The sequence below is a fragment of the Globicephala melas genome, chromosome 2, assembly GCF_963455315.2.
Source record: "Globicephala melas chromosome 2, mGloMel1.2, whole genome shotgun sequence".
NCBI classification, from domain to species: Eukaryota; Metazoa; Chordata; class Mammalia; order Artiodactyla; family Delphinidae; genus Globicephala; species Globicephala melas.
The window spans coordinates 137,699,991-137,719,622 of NC_083315.2; the positions used below are offsets into that span (position 1 = coordinate 137,699,991).

The window sequence follows — 19,632 nt, forward strand, 5'->3', positions numbered from 1 at the left end:
GACAGGTTAATGTATACCACACGTTTCTGTCCAGCCAGTCTTGTTCGCTAGAAAGTGTGTTTCGTCTGCGTGGTGAGGCCTGGGTAATTCATCGTGGCCGAGCAGTAATAGTGTACTCATCTCGGGTGTCATAGTAACACTTTGCGTTTGGTGGGCTCCTGTTACAGTTTTCACAAAAGGTGTGGGTATGGAATTTCAGCTCTCGTCCTCCTGTTTCCTTGCTACAGATTGCTGAGCAGAGGTTCGGAATCAACATCCCACACAAGTTCAGCGTCCACAACTACAAGGTGCCAACGTTCTGTGATCACTGTGGCTCCCTGCTCTGGGGGATAATGCGACAAGGACTTCAGTGTAAAAGTGAGATTCTCGGGGGCTTGGGACCCACTTCCTCGTGAGAACACCTTGCTGCGAGCTTTCAGAATTCTGCAGTTCAGAATCTGACCTAGGACGGATGGTTTCAGACACCTTGTAAATGAACATCTTAGTGGCTCTCTCTGTATGTACGTGTCCCTTGTCAGGCACGTAAAGAGAGCTACATGTGAGCCACAGACTTCCTAACCATGGAATGTTTACTCACTTGCTAAATGAAATGTCCTGTCTGGTTAACTAACCCGTTGGCTATCCTCTATTTAGTACTGAGTACAGGCTAGTCATTGTGTATTTCCATAGGTATTTGAAAGAGGAAAAGATGGGATCTGGTCAGAAAGGGAAGATGGTAGGAGGTGAGGTGGCCAGCAGAGAAGGTTGAGTTGTGAGTAAGAGCTAGCAGGAGAGTTGGTTTGATCACCTCACCAAAAATAAGCAGGAATTGGGTTATAAAAGCATAACCCAGGGCTTCCCTGGTGGCGCAGTGGTTGGGAGTCCGCCTGCCGATGCAGGGGACACGGGTTCGTGCCCCGGTCCGGGAGGATCCCACATGCCGCGGAGCAGCTGGACCCGTGAGCCATGGCCGCTGAGCCTGCGTGTCCGGAGCCTGTGCCCCACAATGGGAGAGGCCACAACAGTGAGAGGCCTGCGTAACGCGCAAAAAAAAAAAAAAAAAAAGAAAGAAAGCATAACTCAGTCCGCCCTGTGTCTTCTCAAAGAGCTTGATAGAGATCAGAGAGTAGGTGGCCGTGCGAGGGCATGCACTTCAACAACAGTGTCCAGTGGAGCCTGAGTTTGGAGCTTTTGCCTCAGCAGAGGATAAGGATATGGGGGCTGGTCCCTGTCCTGTTAGGAGTTGAGGGGCTGTTGGCCTGGAGTCATCTCTCATTGAGTGTTGGCTGTCGTGGGGTGCACTGTCCTGTGCTGAAATACATGTGAGTTTCAGCCTGAAGCCTGAGACACATTCTGTGTCACCAGGGGAGGCAGAGTTCATGTCAGTACAACTGGACAGCTTCCACTGGCTGCCTGGACTTAACCAGACCTGCTTCTATTAACAAGAAGGGGCTAGTCACTTGTCTTTAAGAAAGGCAAATTCTTTCATTTCTTCAGAGCACCATTTAATTATTCTTTCTTCATAGATACCTGAAATAATTCTTTTTCAACCAAAACAGCAGCCAACTCACATGTAGCTTTGTTTCAGGCACTGCTTGATCGTTAGCTGGATGGTGTCACCCAGGTGTGGGTTTCTAGTCGCTTTCTGCTTTCGTATGGTTGTTGCTGACAGGCAGAGCCATGGGTGGGATTCATCTGCATTGCACTTGTCCCTGGTGGTGCTGAGGATAGCATGCCTGCAGTGCTCCAGCTCCTATCATTTTTGCTTTTATTGTCACGTGGAGCTTTAGAAAGGCCACTGCAGGCTTGTATGTCTCCGTACCAGCCTTGCTGAGAGAGGTGGATTTCCTATGAATCTAATGAAGCTTAAGCCTTGGAGCTCCTCCCTTGCAAGGTACCTTCCAAGTTCTCTACTTGATGAAGTGCTCTTTTTCTTAAAGAGGGCAACCCTACAATTGCATCACTTCAGGCACCACGAAACCTGGCTCTGTGTATGCTTCCAAAGATGGGCTGACACACCTCAACGCATCTTACGCTGCTTTATCCCTGCCTCCGATCAGCAGGGCCCATGTCAAGAAACCATGTCAGAACTCTGTGCTGATTAAACCTCGGGTCTTTCATCACCCCAAGTCAGCTTCCTGTGCACCAGGAGCTTAGCTTGCTTCGCTCTCCTCTTCCAACTGCCACTTGCCTTGACCTTTAAAAAAGTTGCTTTCTGTCACCCATGAAGCCACAGGCTGCAAGCACTGAGAAATACAGCTGCTGCACAGGATGCCGCATTCTGTGCTGTGAGGGCCACCCAAAGACAGTGCTCAGAGAGAAAGCTTTACTTAGAGGCGTTTCTCTCAGAAACACCAGTTCCATCCTGTCTGAACAGCCATCTACACGTGGCTGTTAGATTGCTACCTTTTATTGAGAGTTACAAGGAATGGCATAAAGTCGGTTGACGCGTTTCCTTGTTACTTAATCGAGTGAGCTGTTGCCGTGATGAATGTTTTGATCTCTGTATTGAATCATGCTGGGAAATCAGTGATGACTTTTAAAATATGATTTAAGTGAGTGTCTTGCATCAAGTCACAGTGAAAACAAAAAGAAATTTGAAATGTAGTATTCTTCCGTATGCCAGGCTTACTGCTTCTGCACAGAACAGAAATAGAGAAAAAATCAGGGATTTACTTACACTCAGGGATCGTTGTGAGTGTCAGTTGAATTTGATGAGAAGATCTCATTATTCAGCCTGTGCAATTCCTCAGTCACGGTCTTTCAGGTTATCTCAGCTCTCTTTCACAGCACATGTTGACGTGTCTCCTTTCTGAACGTGGATTCCCTTTTCCTCTTCCATCCAGTATGTAAAATGAATGTACACATTCGATGTCAGGCGAACGTGGCCCCAAACTGTGGAGTGAATGCAGCGGAGCTGGCCAAGACTCTGGCAGGCATGGGCCTCCAACCCGGAAGTATTTCTCCCACCTCGGTGAGACTTTGCTATTTTCATATTTTGTAATTTAGAAGTTGTTCAGATGTGGCGAGCCCTTAGTATTGTGTGTGGCATAATCAAAGTTCCTAGTCTCAGCAAATACAATAAACAGATTTACTGCATTTTTAAAGAGCATTTTGTTCCACAAATAAGGTTCTGTATACAATTATATAACAAGAAATAATGAGCGTGCAGATACAGCAAGAAGCAGAAAAGGGATTTTTTTTTTTTTTTTTTAAACAGCTTCCTGTCATTGTGGTCTGGTGAAAAGCCTGGAATCCAGGGTCCTCGGTTCTGCTCTTGTCGGGGCCCCCGGCACTGCAGTTGACCAGTAACTATGGGCCTTTGCTTCCTTCTCTCTGAAGGGGTTGAACTTAAAGAGCTGATGTTCTCCACAGGCCTGGAATCCAGCAGTTGTGTAGTATTTGTTTATGGATCGTGAATTTATCTCAAGTCCAGCCACAGACAGGAGTTCCTTCCTCTTGGCGGGAGTGGGTGGAGCATGTCAGTGGCTGTGTCCTGCCACCGCCCTGAGTGACCCTCCCCCACCTGCTGTTGTCCATTAGAGCTTCAGCCACATCCCAGGCCCACATCCTATTGCCGCCTTCCTGGCTGTGGTCTGCTGGGAATTGGGCAAGAGCCATGGTTATGGCTGAGGCTTCTGAAATGTGTAGCTTGACGCCGGGTTCAGGAAAATTCTAGACTTAACTGTCAAATCTCTCTGGGCACTTAGGAAGGGAAGTGCAATCACTGTCAGGTTCTTGGTTATCCAAACAGTGTCATCACTAACCACCCCATTTCCTTTTCACTGAAGGGCCCTGCCTGGTACAGCAGGGGCTTGGATTGACATGGCATTTCTTGATTTCAGGAAGGCGTTGGCAAAGTCCTTCAAGTCTGTGTGTCGTTCTTGTGGACAGACAGGCAGGATGCTATACCGTGAGGGGGATTTCCAGTGCATGGGACAGCTGTGCCTGAAGAGTGTAGGTTAGGGATTTCGGCCTGGCCCAGGGCTTCTGAAATACCGTGGAAATAAGCTGAGCCATGTGGCACAACCTCTAGGAATGGGCAGCGCCACTTGCCACTTGAACCAAGTATCTTTCATGTTCTGATACTTAATAGTGAGAAAACCCAAATTAGCTGACAGTACAGCATTGAAGAGAGACATCTTCAGTCTATCAAAAGAGAAGAATGGGTTAAACAAACAAACAAACAAAAGATTGAGACGCTGGATTTAGAGTTTTCTGGCAGGGGAAGTATTTAAGTGGAGGAAGTGAGATTCAAGCTGGTAAAATTTTTCCATCTTTGAAAAATTTATGATCAGAAATCTAGAGGAGAAACTATTAAAATAATTGGATTTTAAAGGTGATCCATTTTATATCTTCAATCACTGTTTCACTGGGTTGAGTAAGAAAAATCCTTGTAGTTTCAGGATATTGCCCAGCTGTGTATTACAAACATTGCTTAGGAGTTACCCCAGATAAGCTTTTTTTTTAGCTAAATAGGTCAAATGCTCCAGGATGTCAGACTTTTGGTCTCTTATCTGGTGGTAGCCTGTCTTATAAATATCCCAAGGTAGACACCTGCACGTCACCTTGTCTTTAGGTAGCACCCTCCCTGGGATGAGTCTTGTACTAGTGGGATGGGGCTAGAGAACTCCCCAAAGAGGCCACACCTACTTCTGGTTCTCTGTGGTGAACCGGGAGCTCTCATTGTGTTGGTGGTTAACCTTTCTGGAGGGCAAGTTGACCATGTATCAGAAGTCTTCAAAATTAACACATTGGCCCAAAGAATTCCCTTTCCAGAAAGTTATCTTAAGAAAATAGACGATGTTGATGAGGATGATCGTGTTGATAAAGATGACAACACAGCTTAGGTTTATGGAATGTGCCAGGCACTGGTCTAAGTGCTTTAAGTGCAGTTATTCATTTGCTCCTCATAACAACCCATGTTGCAGGTACTATAACATCCCCTTTGTTAGAAGAGGAAACTGAGGCTCAGAGAGGTAGGTGACTTGTCCATGGCCACAGGGTTAGGTTGTAGAGCTGTGATTTGAACGCAGGCCGCCTGCTTGAGAGCTTAGACTCCTAATCACCCTGATTTGAAGATTTGCATGCAAGTATGGTCACTGTGTGTTATCTATACTAGTGAAAACTGGGAGATAATCTATATTTCCAATACCAGGAATTAGTGAATCAGTTGTGATATATCCATAAAATGGAATATTGGACAGCTTTTTGAAACTCATGTTCTTGAAGAAAATTTAGAGATATGGATAATATGCATGGAAAAATGTTAAATTAAAACTTGTGTTATGAAACAATTTTATTGTATTTTTTTAAATTAAGTGTAAAGATAGACGTGTGTATATGTATTTGTTTTTTGAGGAGGGCTGATGAGATTATAGGTATTGTCAGTCTTACCCTTCATATATTTACATTAACTTTTGTTTCTCTTTTATAATTTAAAATATGATGTATAGAAGTGTTGCTTCATCCGTTCTTGGTGTGGAGTGGTGCTCAATTCTCTGAGCAGTTGTGAAAGCTGCTATTTGCAGGACATGGACACCAGGTGGCGCTCTTGGAACTTTGACCACCCTGTAGAAAGCCACCAAAAGAAAGCAAGTGGACCAGACTGAGACATTTTCTATATACTCCCATTTGAGCACAAACTGAAACTCGGTGGCTTAGATACATTTTAAATGATTCTGACCCAAATACAGTAAGCACAGATCAGGAGTTGGTGCCGAAGCAGTTCTGAGTGGCAGAACCTGATCACATGTCAAGCTGTATTGATCTTTCCCCATGTGTTGTATTGAGGGTTGAAGCTGCAAATAAGGTCTTCTTCATCCATAAATGCTTCATGCTCCACTGTGATTTCTGACTCGATGTATTCCTACTCTCCTTTGCAGAATCTTCTTTCCAGATCAACCCTAAGACGACAAGGAAAGGAGAGCATCAAAGAAGGAAATGGCATTGGGCTTAATTCTTCCAACCGACTTGGGATCAGCAACTTTGAGTTCATCCGAGTACTGGGGAAGGGCAGCTTTGGGAAAGTGAGTCTTGGCGCCAAGTGTTTGGGTGGTTAAAGGATGCCTGCTCCATGTATGTTGTTTGCCTGTGCGTGTATGTATACACGTGCCCATTTCCCACGTGCCATCTGCCTTCTGCCCCAGACGAGGCCACACCCTAAGAGCTGCATGAGTTCTCACGCTCCCTCCTCCTGCTTTGCCATAGGTGATGCTTGCAAGAATAAAAGAAACAGGAGACCTCTATGCCGTGAAGGTGCTAAAGAAGGACGTGATCCTGCAAGATGACGATGTGGAGTGCACCATGACAGAGAAGAGGATCCTGTCTTTGGCCCGCAATCACCCCTTCCTCACTCAGTTGTTTTGCTGCTTTCAGACCCCTGTAAGTATGACCCACCTTCACTGCCTCAGTGGCCTCCTTTCTTCAAAAGCTGAGCTCACAGATGTTGAAGATTTCATAAAGTAGAGTATTAGAAACTTTGGGGGGATGGACACCTAAGGTAGGGTCATTTGAAGTATCCAGTGACTTCTGATGACAAGAACCAATGAGCTAACTGCTTCCTTCCTCTCATGCTGTCCTGGAGAGGGATCACTTGGAGGGTTGTGTGTCCTAAGATTGAAAACGTCTTCATACATAAGTCTTCTCTAGCAGAGTGAAGGTTGCAGAAGTCGAAGAATACAGTAAACGTCAGGGACTGCTTATTTTGGTGACTTTAACCTCAGCTCTGTTGCTAAATGCTGAACTGGTTCTGACCCGGGGAAAAGAGTTCAGACCAGGATAGGCCCGAAGGGGGCACCTTGACTTGTAATGTCCCAGGGCATTGCTCCCGGCCTCAGTCAAGGACCCTTTGCTTGATCCTGTGGACTGATTGTGGGATTCTGTCTATCCCATCATGTTGGGCAATTAAGAATGCTTTGGGCTGCAGTTAACAGAACGTGTGACTGACAGTGGTTTATACAACAGACAGGAAGGATGAGTTTAGTTCATCAGTACAGACTTTTTTCTTGGGAAGTCTGACAGTAGCGATGTTAGGGTTGGATTAGTTGCTCAGTGACCTCAGACATCTCTTCCCCGTGGGTCTCAAGGTATTTGCCACAGCCCTAAACATCACACCTCATATGACAGCATCCGAAGCAGGAAGCTCGGGGGACAGAGGCAGAAGGGCTTCATGGACCACTCTCCTTTTATCAAGGAGAGAAAAATCTTTCCTAGACCTGAATTACAGGCTCACCCTGAGCTGCAAAGGAGGCTGGAAGAGCAAATATCGAGTCAAGATAAGCTGCTTTATCATGGTTGACTCGCATCAACCTTGACGTATCCCCTGGGGCAGGACACTCTGTAGCCCATTTAGCGTTGGGCTCAGAACTGGGCTCCTGTTGTCAGTGGAGAGGGAAGAGGGCTCCTGTGAAGGCAGCAAGAGGGTCTGGCACAGATATTTCTTGATCTTCTTGCTGTCAAAGGCATTCTGAAAGAGAATTCAGGACATGTCCCTTGCCTCTGCTACCATCAGGGATGTAAAGGGTGTGATGGGAGCAGGATGGGGGCGTCCCACCTGGTCCAGTGATGCTGCGATGCATTTCTAGGGAAAGTCACAGCTATGCCGGAACCAGAAGGGCCAGTCAGAATTCGTCAGGCAAAGAGAATGAAAGCGAATATGCAATAAAGTTTAAACAGCTCAGGCATGGATCTACTAGTAAACGGGAAGAGGAGGTGTAAATAAAGCTCACGAGCATAAAATGTGAAGTTGAGGAGGGGCCTGGTGAGAACTGAGGCTGCAGAAGTAGCCCAGGCCGCTGTAGGCGCTGTTAAAGGAGCTAGGGTTTTAGTGCTAAGAACAAATGGAAGACATTTAAGCAGAGGAATGACATATCAGATTGCATTTTTTAACTATTAAAAACCATTTTATTTTTTTTTTTTGCAATAGGTAGTATAAGCATCCTCCAAGTAACCATACCCTCTCTTTGAAAGGAACAGTTATTACTAGTTTCAAGTGTAGCCTTTCAGAGAGTTTTTTTGCACCCAAAAGTATACACACACACCACATATATGCATCCATATTTATTTTTCTAAAAAGCACAAATGATAGTATGTATTTGTCCACCATTCTGTATCCTTTTTTTAAGGGAAAAAAAAATCCAAAACGGTTTTATTAAGGAAGTAAATCTCTGTAATGCATCTCGCAAAATTTACACATTTAAAAAAATGGAGGTATAATTGACATGTAACATTATATTAGTTTTGAGCGTACAAAATAATGATTTGATATTTGTATATGTGGTAAAATGATCACCACAATTAGTCTAGCTAACATCCATCATCACACAGTTACAGAATTTTTTTCTTGTGGTGAGAACCTTTAAGAGCTACTTTCTTAGCAACTTTCATATATGCAATACTATGTTATTAACTGTAGTCACCATATTGTAAGTTGCATCCCCATTCTCCTTATTTTTCTGAAAAAATGTAATAATGTATCTTGAGATTGTCTTATATTTGTATATACCTGGCTGCGTCATTTTTAATGGCTACATACTATTCCATTTTAAGAACATGATGCAATTTATTCAACTTGTTTCCTATTGCTATATATTTAGGCTGTACTTAGACTTTTATTTCAAAGTTGCAGTGAGTCTCTTTGTACTTTTATCTTTAGGTACTTGTGCTATGATTTCTATATGATACACTCTTAGAAGTGATACTGCTTTGTCAGAAGTAGATGCATTTATAATTTTATCTAGTTGGCCCTCTCTCCCCATCGTGGTTAAAGATAGCTAACACTTTATCATTTGAATACCAGGCACTGTTCTAAGTGCTTTATGTGTATTATCTCAGTAATCCTTACAGTAATCCCATGAAGTAAGTTCTGTTAACATCACTCCCATTTTACAGATGAACAAACTGAGGCAGGAAGAAATTTAGCTTCCAAGTGGCAGACGTTTTCAGTCTGACTGCTGAGCCCAAGCTCTTACCACTTGCTGGCTGTATTTCTAAATTCCTACTCCCAAACCATGTGTGAGAAGGCTTATTTCCCCCACCCTCCTGTCATGGCATGCTACTTATCATTTTGGTGGTTGGAGAGATTTTTGAAAAGGTGTCTTTGGAGTTCTAACCGGCATTTCTCTGACGGTGAGTGAGGCTGAGCGTTCACGTGTGTTTAAGGGTCCCTTGTGCTGGCAAAGACGCATGTACAGCTTAGGGAATGGACGGAGCAGGGAACACTGCAAGCCGGGAGACAGGAGGGTGTGTGAAAGGGGATGCACAGCGTGCACTCCCATGCTGTCTGAGTACGTTGGAAGGAGCTGGGGTTCAAGTAATAGCTTCTTGGGCTTCGGTTTCCTCTGCACTCCTTCCCGCCCCTCATGGTCCAGGCTCTTTGAGGCCACGCCCTCCTCATCAGAGTCCTCGGTGGCTCCAGGAGCCCTGGAGTCCCTGGAGTCCCTGGAGTCCATGCCGCCCCTACCACCTTGCCCGATTCTTGCTTCCCATCTCCGGGTCCACGGTTCCCTCAGAGCTCCGGTTCTGCCCATTCTCCACTGCTACCCAGAGTATCCCCAAAACACTATTTCCCATGCTCTGTGCTCTGTCCACCTGAAGCCCTTCATCAGCCCTCATCCAGCTGTTCTCCCGGAGAAGAGTGGGGTGACAGCCCTGAGCGTGAGAACACCCTTGTGAAGAAGGCAAGACTGATGGGTGGTACTGGTCACCCGCCTGAGCTTCAGGCTTGCCTTCTCCTCATTCCATGAGCCGGACAGGGCCATACTCAGGTCGTCTTTCCAGGGCTGCGCCAAAGTGCAGATGGTTTTCTATGACATTGGGTTAGATGGTATTAACAGTTGACGGACATGGTTGTGCAGTGGCTGCTTCAAGTTACTCTAATGAACAAATAAAGAAGCGTCATCTACCCAACTCCAGGGGACTTTACCTACCGAAGGAAATCCCCGTGATTCTGTGGAAGCAGTCTGAGGTCTTACCAACAATTACAGGGTGTTGTAGTAGAAAAGAACTTAACCTGGACCAGATTGGGAGACCAATAAATATAGAATACACAATGCAAAATTTTCCAGGAAAATATAAACTCTACCGTATCGCCAAATATTAGTGTCCACATGTTATTTCCACAGTGTTCAGCCGGTGAAGCCTTTATTTTAACATGGGCCATCTATTTTTCCTAGTGACAGTTTCATATATGGCCACAAGGTGGCAGTCGTTACCGCAAGGTGCTTTTTATTTCTGCACCAGAGAGACAGGAGCTGACTTTGGGGTTAAAATTTGTGTGTTACAGTAGATGTCTCCAAAGCAAAGGATAATGGGAATTTTCCCTTGCCCTAAGTCTAATGGATAAAGTGGTAAGAACCAACTTAAAAGAACCAAGTGCATTTTTCTCATGCTGAGATAGAGATATACAGTTTCCATTTTGCTGTAGTTTAAGCCTTCTCTCGGATTTGCAAGGTATCAGACTCCACATATGCATAGCATTTGCTCTCTGCATCTGTCCATCTGTCAGAAATCCTCAGTCACTATCGCCATTTGCTACTGAAAAACTAACTATAAAGAACAGAAAATGTTAGTTACCATGAGAAATTAAAGCAGGTAAATGACTACTTTTAGCTAAAAAGTACTTTTAGCTAAAAACTGGGTTTGGCAGGCCCTGGCCTCTGAAGTGAGATGCTAGTCTGCAATGTGTCACTTCACTGTGAAGACGCTGGCAGAGACGGCAGTCCACTTGCCGTCCAGCCCTGCAGAATGCGTGTCTCTGAGGCCCAGGAGAAAGGGAGCAACTTGCTGAGGACCCCTTAGGCTGGGAGTGGTGGAGACAATGTTTATCTCTGGGTCAGGCTGACTCTGCAGCCTGGCTCCGTCCACTTGGTGTCTTATACAGCATTGAGGTTGTTGGTTCAGCATCTGCTTAAAGCCCCTCCTGTCTGCCCTGACTCACCTCCAACCTGCTGATATGGAAACAGCTCTGCCTTTGGAAACGGAAGACCTAAGTTCTTCCAGCTCTGTTTTCCTCTGTCTGAATGGCTTGCAACCACCTTAAAATTCCTTTGAGCCTTCAAGGTCTCATGGTTGAGATGAAAGCAGGATTGCTGTGAGGACCAAAGGCGAGAATGCAGACACACTGTTGCTACATGCACGGCAACTCGGTGTTATGATGACCGCCTCCTTTCCCACACCAGAAAGATGTCCTGTGCCTTCCCAGGGGCCAGCACAGACCCCCACATGGAGGTGACAGTAAACACCCACAAAGTAGGCATTTTGAAACTCCTTTTGTTCTTGGCCAGAACAAAAAGATAAGCAAATTTCAAATATTAGATAATTTGTCGTTTGCTGCATAGAATTATGAGCCCATGAATTACTGCCCCGATTTTTTCAATATAATGCTTGTTACTTGCATGTATATCATTCCACTGGCATCCTCATAAATTTCTGAAAGCACTGTAAATCCTAATCGTTTGTGAATAATTTGATAACCTGGATCCAGACTTATAAGAATGCATATACTCTTGGATCTGTTGATTTTATTGCTGATAATCTAGCCAAAGAAAACAACGTAAAGAATAAAATAAATGTTATGCATAAAGATGTTTAACTTTCAGTGCATTATTTATAAGAGGAAAATATTGGAAACAACTTCAGCCTTCAGCAATAGGAGTCTACTTAAACAATGCACTATTTGATGAAGATTTTCAGCCAGTAGAAAAATAATTGAATATTAAGTAGTTAGATCATCGTGTGTTACTGTCAGAAGCATCTAACGTGTAATATTTATTGCATATAATTCTTACATCAGCCGTAGAAGATGGGTACAATTAATTATCCTTATTTTGCCGAGTGCTAAAGTGAAGGAGTTAAGTTACTTGCCCTAAATCTAACAGAGTAAATGGTGGAACTCGGAGATGGGAAGCCGGGAAACAGTACAGAATTTATGATGATTAGGGGCGTGAATCTATATCAGGTTTCACCCAGGACTGCAATGTGGCAAACCTGGCCCCTCCTCCAAAAAAAGCCTGAAAGGAGATGATGCCAGTAAACTACCAGGGACTGTTATGAAGGTTGTGGAATTAGGGATGATCTTTTTCTTCTTTGCTCGTTTGTCAGTTTCTGCAATGTGTTTCTGTTTCTTTGTGGATGAGGGTGGGAGGAGTGAGGCCTTATGAAAGGAGCAGGGCCCAGGGTCTGGGCTGCCGGCCTGGTGTAGGCCACCTTCCCCGCTCTTTCAGGTTCAATTCACTTCACACGCCTTTCATCTTAATCAGTGACTGTTGTGCCGGCAGCCGAGCCTGCTGGCATTTATGGCCTAGGCTCCGGGTCTCCCCACCCCCAGCTCCCAGGGGCTCTCCTTGGCTCTCCTGGAGCCCTGGCTGAGTGCTGAGGGCCGAGACCAGGAAGAACAAAGAGGCAGCAGCAGCAGGAGGGGGAGTGGCAGAGTAAACACTGGTCAGATGCTTTAGCCTTTGTTCAGAGACCCAGTTTGTTAGAGCAAAGGCTTCCATTTGGAAAACATAAGACACACTGTGCTTGGTGCCCAAGAGCTGCCTCTCGTCGGCACTACCCCGGCCGCGTCAGGTCCACGAGCCCGGTTTTTGGGAGAGAACTTGTTTGCATTTGTGAGCTGCTGCCCTGCGAGGGACGGGGGACAGATTACACAAAACCTCCTTTTACAGGGACAGAAGCCCAGTGCTCTCACCTCCCTACTGATGGGGTGTCCTCGGGTGTCACCTGCAGGGGTCGTCGGCGAAGCAGTGCACCTGGGGCTCCTGGCAGGGGCATTGCTTTCCCTAAGAAGCTGCCACTCAGTGTCGGTCAACAAAGCAGAAATCCAGCCTTTGAAGGGTAGGGCGGCTAGGAATCTTGTGACCTAAGTGCTGTCAGCTTACACAACCGGTGCAAACTGATTTTGGTGCACTTAAATCACACTTAAAATATGTCTGAAAATCGCCTGCCAGCATGGGTGCAGGGAAACAGTCTTTTCTCTGGGTTATTGTCTCCATCGTCATATTAAATATTAGCAAAGGGGTGTACATGTGAGAGAGAGACAGACAGACAGACAGACAGACAGAAGAGTTAGGCAGCAGGATGGTCGTGTGGCCCTGGAATGCATCTTTCAGAATCTCATCAGGAGGTCACTACACTGTAGCCTTCAACAGGAGAGCCCTGAGTTCTCATCTTGACTTAGCTAATAGTCCCCTTGTCTTGAGGAAGGTCCCCTGCCTTGGATTTTTTTTTTTTTCCCAGATAAGCACCTCCTGTGCCCTTCTGTCACAGACCTGTTGGCAGAAATGCCTCCCAATAGGGACCCCCCCACGGACTTCGTTCAGGTGGGGGTGGGAGGTGCAGTCAGCCCTGCACACCCAACCGCCCTGCAGCCCCTCCAGCCCTCATTCCCTTTCCCGGTGTGCAGGGAGCATCTGGAAGCGGCAGCTTGGCCACTTGGCCCCTGGTACAGCTTTACCCGCTACGCTCTAAATCACAGCGACATCCCGGGCAAGGGGAAGAGCCCTCTGTTAACACGTCACATAGCTGGTCGATTCTTGGCGCCTCACTGCGCCAGCTTCGCAGAAGGGGTGGGTGAAGGATGAAGTAGCAGCAGCAGGTACTATTCACCGAGACCCTAGCATATTCTGGGTGCTCGTGTTCACTACCAGTGTCTAGACAAGTGTACAATTCGGTATTTCCATAAATAGCTGTTGAATGAAATATCTCATTTAATACTCAAAACAGTCCATGGGGGTATAGATACTATTATCCTCATTTTAAAGGTCTGGAAACTGAGGTCCAGAGAGGTTAAAGAACTTGCCCCAGATCACACAGCAAGCAGGAGTCAGTCTGTGGATTCTTAACCAGGTCGTCCAGTTTCAATAATCTAATATGGCACAAAGAGAAGTATCCTCTCTCTGCAGTGTGTACAGCTGAGGAGAGTGTCATCAGGCAGGAGTAAAGGCAGTTTTTCACAACATACAGTTTTGTGGCCTTTTATAAAATACCTAAGGAGAGGCCATTTCCTCGTCCCTGTTTGGAACTGGGTTTCCTCCTTTCCCTGAGCAGTGAGTGCCATAAACACCATTTGGTCTGCTTATGGGCCGCTTATGGGTCATTTGGTATAGTTTGCCTTTGGCTCAGATCAAAATAGAAAATGAACCAGAACATGGTGTTTCCCAGTTGGGCATGTTCCCAACTTATTAATCGTGTTCCAGATGGGAAGAGAATGCACATAGGCCATCTCTGGGCTCTGCGTTTCTGGGAGGCTGATTTAGGACCTTTGCTTCTGTCCTCGGAGGCTTCCCGGCTCCCCGACTATCTGTGACTCAGTAGGGCCGGGAAAATGAATGGGAAATAGGAGGACGCGAAGTCCTTGCTGTTCCTTTGGCTGTCTCTGCTCAGGGAGGACTGCCAGAACACTTGGTGTGACCAAAGGGCTTGAAAGGGTTGCCATGTGTTTTCCTTTGAGGTTGTTCAGCTGTAACTGGCCTCGTCACTAGCTGTCATCCACACCGATGACCCAGAGATGGCCTGGACTCCCCGCCTCCGTGGTTGTAAGGCGGTTCGTGAATTGTGTGTCACTTCCGTCGACTTATCTGAGAGTGGCCAGGGTCAGACGCGGCCCTTGTGCTTCCCGATGACTGGCGAGGCTTTGTGGCAGTGAGTTTTGGTTACGGTTTTCCCTGATTGTGCCTGGGAACCTGCCAAACTATAGATACTCCCGCCTCAGCAGGCCCTGTTTTAAAGCACTGGGCTTGAGGTGCCAGGAGTGGCTCCAGGCATGAGAAGGGGATGGGCTTTCTACCAAATAGTTGAGTGAGAAGTCAGCCAGTCCGGGATCACACTGATGGAGGGCTAGGGGGAGAAGCAGTGCTTTTAATCCTCAGTCTAGCTGGGAAGAGGAGATTCACACGCATGGCATAGACAGTATAATGGCTGTGTTTACTCCATGCTACCAAAGGAAAGGTAGCTGAAAACGAGGACTGGCCTCTGGGGGAAAATTTTACCTACAGGCCAGTCTCTCCTCAGAAGGGCAACCAGAATGACTATCAAACTAACAGTCTAACCAGCAGCACCTGAGGGTGGCCTGCGGGTGTTTCTCTGGGAAGCTGGGTTGGCCTCTGCCAGGACCAACTGGGACCTTGAGGCCAGGGCCTGACACGACACCTGTGGGTGGCTGGAGTGGGTCCCCCTTACCCTGAACCCAGAATCGTGCAGTCTAGAAACCCAACTGGTCTGGGTGAAAACCACAGACCATAACGTCTCCTAGTTTTGAAATACTTGCATTTTCTATAATTGCTTCATCACTGGTTAGAACCCAGCTGCGCCCATCTCCACTAGGCCCCAGAACAATCCGGGGCCCCTCAGGACAGAATCAGCCCCGTCAGTCACTATCAGCTTAGCCGACTTGTAGTGACAGAGGCTTGTCCACCAGTAGGTGAAGATCAAGGGTGTTCATTCATTTGGCAAATGTGCACAGAGTTCCTTCAGGGTGAAGGCTCGGGTGAGCCCTGAGGATGCAGCAGTGGACGGAGCAAGGAGGGGCCCCTTCCCTCACGGAACCGGTGTCCTCCCGGGGAGTTCGGGGGCCTGAGCAGCCTGTTCGTAACATAGAGTCAGCTGCTGACCCTCCACGGTGGGCTGGTCATGGTAGCAGTTCTGGGATTTCCATTTAGGACAGGCTCAGAGCAGCCATCCGCTTAGAAGAGAGTCTGCGGGGCTTGTATTGAAGTTGCATTTGCATGTGGATGCCTGTGTGGTGCAGTGAATTGAAGACCTGATGGAGATTCCTGGGGGCAGGGACGGCGATGGGTTCTGTAGCACCACTGGGCTTGGGGCCCAAAGCAGGAGGCGTCATGGAAGAGCAGGCTTACTTCCCATGCTCACCATTGTAACTGGCACAGTGTTCTTTATCCCTCTGGAAAGACTGGTCTCATTCCCTGCCCCCACCCCCCTATCAGTGCCGTCGAGACTGACTTGTGCAGGGTTCCTCGTCCAGCCTTCCACTGTCAGAGAGCACCTTGGCTGTCTCACCAGCAGACCTTCCCGCTCCACTGGCGGGCTCTGGCAAGCCCCTTTGGGACCACCCAGGGAGTTCCTGTTTCCTTTCAGTGCAGGCGTCCAGCTTTTAGTATATTTGCACAGCAAAAGAGCCGGCTGTATTTGGAGCTCACTCCTACCCATTTCTTTAGGATGGTCTGTAATGATGTATTGCTTAGGTCTCACAAAGCGAGTCTTGGAACTCCTCCCAGAGTCTCAATTCCATTCTCATTGTGTATGATATTTTCAACGTTAAAATGATATAATGTATAATTCCCAACCAAAACAAAAGAGGAGAGCCCTTCCTGCAAAACTGCTCCCCTCCCACCCATACGTGTTTTCCTGCTCCTGTGCGGTGGCCGCGTGGGAAGTGCCTTTGTCCTTTTCCTTCCTCTCCTCACCCCCAGGGAGCACTGACCCATAGTCTGCTTGTGAAGTGGGAACTAGCCTGTGCCCACGACAAGCCCAGACCTTCTGCACTAGCGTGTGTCTCACCAGTGGTGGAAGGCGGTTCAAGATAAGTGAGCCACAACCAACAAGGTAGAGAACTGGACTTAGAGACTGGTTCAGGTTCCTCTTCTGGAAACCTGCAGAAGTGAGAGCCTGCTCAGAAACTCGGTTTGCCCCTCCTTACTTTGGCTTCAGGGCAGATCCGTAGCAGGACGTTCCCTCCACATTGCTCAGAACTTTACCTCCAAGACCTTGACCTTCACCAGCAGGTCAGTAGTTTAAGGAATTGAATGACTGGCGAATGTTCAACCTTTCCAGTAAAAAAGGTTTTAAAAAAATAAGTTAAAAAAATTTAAATCCCGTATTTGTACAATGTGATATCATTTGCCCACTACTAATATTGAGGGCAGGATAACCCTTTGTCACAGGAGGGGAGGGAGCTGCCCTGTGCGTTGTAGGATTAGCAACGTCCCGGCCTCTGCTCACCAGGTGCCGGCGGCACTTCCCTAGTTACGACAACCAAAAAAGTCTCCAGACATGACCAGATGCTCCCTGGGGGAAGAATCTCTCCAGCTGAAAACCAGTGCCTTACATGAGTGTCTGGTGGTCCAGCCTAGATATGGGAAGTCAAGTAGGCTGGATCACTAGCCTTTTCACAGAGGCCAAAGAAAATGTGACAGATCTTCTTTGTAAAGACATAAGCATTATCTCTGTTTTTTTTCTGAGTTTGTAGACAGACAGAGCTCCTGTTTGGGGACTCCTAACAGCTGTCCTGTTAAAGAAGATGTGGCACGTATATACAATGGAATATTACTCAGCCATAAAAAGAAACAAAATTGAGCTATTTGTAATGAGGTGGATAGACCTAGAGTCTGTCATACAGAGTGAAGTAAGTCAGAAAGAGAAAGACAAATACCATATGCTAACACATATATATGGAATTTAAGAAAAAAAAATGTCATGAAGAACCTAGGGGTAAGACAGGAATAAAGACGCAGACCTACTAGAGAATGGACTTGAGGATATGGGGAGGGGGAAGAGTGAGCTGTGACAGGGCGAGAGAGAGGCATGGACATATATACACTACCAAACGTAAGGTAGATAGCTAGTGGGAAGCAGCCACATAGCACAGGGAGATCAGCTAGGTGCTTTGTGACCACCTAGAGGGGTGGGGTAGGGAGGGTGGGAGGGAGGGAGATGCAAGAGGGAAGAGATATGGGAACATATGTATATGTATAACTGATTCACTTTGTTATAAAGCAGAAACTAACACACCATTGTAAAGCAATTATACTCATAAAAAATAAATAAATAAAAAAACAGCACGCTGAGTGTCAGAGCCTGGGGCATCTAAGGAACAAAAGATAAGCTCAGTGAGCATATAGTTAAAATGGGTTATGTTAGAAAGCAAGCAATACAAATAGTGCAGCTTCTCGTGTTTTGGCATTTAATGATTATATGTCCACTTTACCAACAAAGCACCGAATGAGTGGCATTTTATGAAAATCATCGTCACCACTCTGGTCTTAAAGGGGTGCCTCTCTGTGAGTCAGATTCTTATCCTGTGTGTGGTACATATGACTGGAATTTACAAGCAGAGATAAAGCTTTAAGAAATATTTCCCAACCAGTGTATAAAAATGTGCTGGTAGCAATACAAGTGCGCTTTGGGGAAAGCGGACTTGCTGTTTTCTTTCTTTTGTTCCCATGTATGGGAATGCCATTTCAGCTTAAGATAGATACCTTAGAGGCTATCTGCAAAACTGAGTGGTCTCTACATATTAAAAGTAGATCCTAGCCACCACAGACATTACCTGTTAATACGTTGAATGGTAATATTGTGTCTACGTTGCATTTTTAATTCAATTCAGTGAATGTTTCCTGAGCCAGGGACGTTATGTGCCAGGGACTGAAGGCATAAGGAAGAACAAAATGTGGACCTGCCCTTTTGTTGCTTTCAGGCAAGGGTCTTCCTAAACACAGATAAGTCTTATCACTGTGTGATAGAAGACAGTCATAGCTTGGTCCCTGGGGAGGTTGGAAAGGCCTTGCATGGGAGGGGCTGTCTGAGCTGTGTTTTAAGGATGAACAGGAGCCCTACAGAGACAGAAGGGGGATGGGCCTCCCAGACAGGTAATAGCAGTGCAAAGACACAGAGGCTTGAAATTGTACGATGTGCCCAGGAACCCCCAAATAACTTGATGTAGCAGGATTGCAGGAGAGGAAATACAGGGAGGGAAAGAAGACATCCTTTGCTGAAGAGTTTAGACTCAATCATGAGGTGAAAGGAACTGGCAGGGAGCAACCTAAGCTTTGCATTTTGGGAGGGCTGCAGGTGGCTGTCTGCAGAGAGAGGAGACTGGGGGGGCAGCCCTGGTAAGGCTGTTGAACCACTGGCCTGCTGAACCTTCCTACTCCAAGGCAGCAGCCACAGGGATGGAGTCAAGGAAACACATAGGAGGTGGAATTGATAGGACTTTTTAGAGTAAAAGAGTGAGAGGAGTAGCGAGAGTTCTGACCAGCTGGGAGCCTGGGGGAACGGAATAAATGTTTTGGGTTTTTTTGTTGTGTTTTTGTTTTGCAGAAAATCCAGCGGTAAGATGTTGCTCAGAAACACTGTTCAGATGGGGAGTGGATTTTAGTGTCAGTATCCACTTGGCATAGTAGAAACTGTCATTTAAAATATGTCAGTAGGCGTTTATAGAAGGAGAAGAGAGGAAGGCTGAAGAGGGATTTCTAAGTAAGGGAGGTTAAAGGTAGGGGGAAAAAAGAAGAATCAGGAGGAAGTGGTTTCTTCGGAGGAGCCATCAAGTGCCGAGATGAAGTCCGTTCACCAAGGGATTCAAAGCTATCCACTGGATTGGGGATGTGGTTGTTTGTGTGGCCACCTTAGTCACCATTCTCATCCTTGGGGTTTGAAGGGCCCATCACACTTCATTTCACCAGCTAAAGCTTCTCGACGAAAGTAACACAGTGTCCTCTCCCCTGGGTAAACTTTTTCATCTATTTCTGATCACTTTGCCCCTCATCTTATTAGAGCTGTGTCTCTTTTACTTGGGTCTCCCTACCTTTACAGGAAAGTCTGCATCTTTCTTCCTCAGTGGACAGTGGAGATCCATATTTTGCCCACGTTGCAAAAAGGATCTGGGAAGAGATTGTAGGGGATCTCATTCCCCAGCCA

The 19,632-nt window shown here is 46.5% G+C and overlaps 1 protein-coding gene across 1 annotated transcript in view; it reads left to right on the top strand.

Annotated features, from left to right (window-relative positions):
- PRKCH (protein kinase C eta) overlaps nucleotides 1–19,632 on the top strand; it is a 220,270-nt gene that overhangs the window by 127,021 nt on the left and 73,617 nt on the right. Inside the window, exons 6-9 of the mRNA XM_030855165.2 lie at nucleotides 228–357; nucleotides 2,826–2,953; nucleotides 5,865–6,008; nucleotides 6,190–6,363. Coding sequence (XP_030711025.1) covers nucleotides 228–357; nucleotides 2,826–2,953; nucleotides 5,865–6,008; nucleotides 6,190–6,363 — 576 coding nt within the window. The remainder of the gene's footprint in view (nucleotides 1–227; nucleotides 358–2,825; nucleotides 2,954–5,864; nucleotides 6,009–6,189; nucleotides 6,364–19,632) is intronic.